The 1,887-nt window shown below is 26.2% G+C and overlaps 1 protein-coding gene across 1 annotated transcript; it reads left to right on the plus strand.

Moving 5' to 3' along the window:
• The first annotated feature begins 262 nt into the window (after positions 1-262).
• LOC110601341 (MLP-like protein 328) lies at positions 263-1,087 on the plus strand. The gene is made up of 2 exons (XM_021738438.2): positions 263-500; positions 582-1,087. The coding sequence occupies exons 1-2, from the start codon at positions 314-316 to the stop codon at positions 845-847; spliced, it is 453 nt and encodes a 150-aa protein (XP_021594130.1). The 5' UTR covers positions 263-313; the 3' UTR covers positions 848-1,087.
• Positions 1,088-1,887: the final 800 nt, after the last annotated feature.

The following is a 1,887-nucleotide window of genomic DNA, read 5'->3' on the forward strand; positions in this document are numbered from 1 at the left end:
TTCATAATTTATTTTACCAACTATTTTTTTATAATTTGATTGATGAATTTTATTTTTATTTTTTTAATAAAAAATTACACTTTTTTATTTAAAAATTTTCTACTAAAATAACAATCGAAATAAATTTAATTATGGCTAATAAAAAATAAATAATAATAATAAAATACATTATCATGAGTCCCGATACTTCTGCATGTGAATCATGTGTCGTTGAAATCTAACCCTCAAAAGTTTATAAACTTGCCTGTGTAAAGGAATTGTTAACTATATATTGTAATATAGAGTCATTTCCATATCTAAGTTAGAGAAAACCATGGCTCTTAAAGGCAACTTGGAAACTGTTGTGGAACTCAAGTCAAGTCCTGAGAAATACCTGAGTTTCTGGAAGGGCCAAGCTCATCAGGTTCCCAATCATTCTCCCACTAATATTCAAGGAGTTCATGTCCATGAAGGTGATTGGGAGACCTCGGGCTCCATCAAGGTCTGGAAGTACACTATAGGTAAGGATATATCACCATTTTTTTTTTAAATGGATGTTATGAGATTAGTGAATTCTAACATATTAATGAAATTATGCGTAGAGGGAAGATCTGAGGTTTTCAAAGAGAAGGTCATAATAGACGATGAGAAAAAAACATTAACTTTCATTGGTCTGGAAGGTGATCTACTCAAGATTTATAAGGTATTTAATATTATCTGGCAATTCACAACTAAAGGTCAAGGGAGTTTGTCAAAAGTGATTATCGAATACGAAAAACTGAACGAGAATGTTCCTCCTCCTAATAATTACCTGGATTTGGTGGTTACAATCACCAAAGAAATTGATGAGGGAATCTCCAAAGAGTAAAAATGAGATCTATGTTCAAGTTTGTTAAATAAATTGAGTCTTGTCTTGTGTGATATATTATGTACGTAAAAATCGAAGAGTGAGCTGAGACGATATTATTAAATAAGAGTTATTAGTATTATTAATATTATAATATCATGATGTTATTAAGTGAGAGTTATCAGTATTGTTAATGTTGTAATATCGTTGTATGAACTACTAAATAAAGGGAAAATTGCAGCTTCTGCTGCTTTTCTATTATTTCGTCTATTATTTTTATTTATTTTGTTTTTGAGACTAATTTATTTATTTATTTATTCTTGTTGAAGCTAAATCTAAGATAAAATCCAAAATCATTCTGTAGATTGTTTATTATTCAATACACTCTAGCATTAGTTAATTAATTAATCACTATATTCATTAATTAACAATTTGTAAAGGAGTTATTTTATTTCAATTATTAATATTAATATTTTTTTGTCAATAATCTCTTAATATAAATTTTCAAATCCCTTGTAATATTAGTTTTCATCTTAATGTATTTTAAAATATTAATTAAAATAATCAATATATTTTTATCTTATACTAACTAAATTTATATATATTATAAAACAATTCTTTAAAATTATTTTATTTTTTAAAAAACTTCAAAATTAGATTAAAGAACTTATATTAAATAATGGAAAATAAATTATTTTATAAGAAAATATTATTATTTTTACAGAAAATATTTTTAAATATAAATTATTTTTCGAAGATAAATGAAGATTTAGAAATGATGGATAAGATGACAAATTAATCCAATAGAATTAATTTGATTGATTGATTTTTTTTTTTAAGTGGTAAAAGTGAAAATGCAGACAATATAGCAAATTGAACTATGAGTAGCATATCTAAGTTAAAGTTTGCATATACGTACGCCTAAAGAACTATGAGTCTCGAGGGCAAAGTAAAGAGTGTCGTAAAACTCGAGTCAAGTCCTTAAAAATTCATGAGTTTTTGGAAGGATGAAGCCTTCCTGGTTTCCAGCTATAGTCCCAACGTTCATGAAATTTGCATTG

Source organism: Manihot esculenta, chromosome 15 (assembly GCF_001659605.2).
Source record: "Manihot esculenta cultivar AM560-2 chromosome 15, M.esculenta_v8, whole genome shotgun sequence".
In the NCBI taxonomy this organism is placed as follows: domain Eukaryota; kingdom Viridiplantae; phylum Streptophyta; class Magnoliopsida; order Malpighiales; family Euphorbiaceae; genus Manihot; species Manihot esculenta.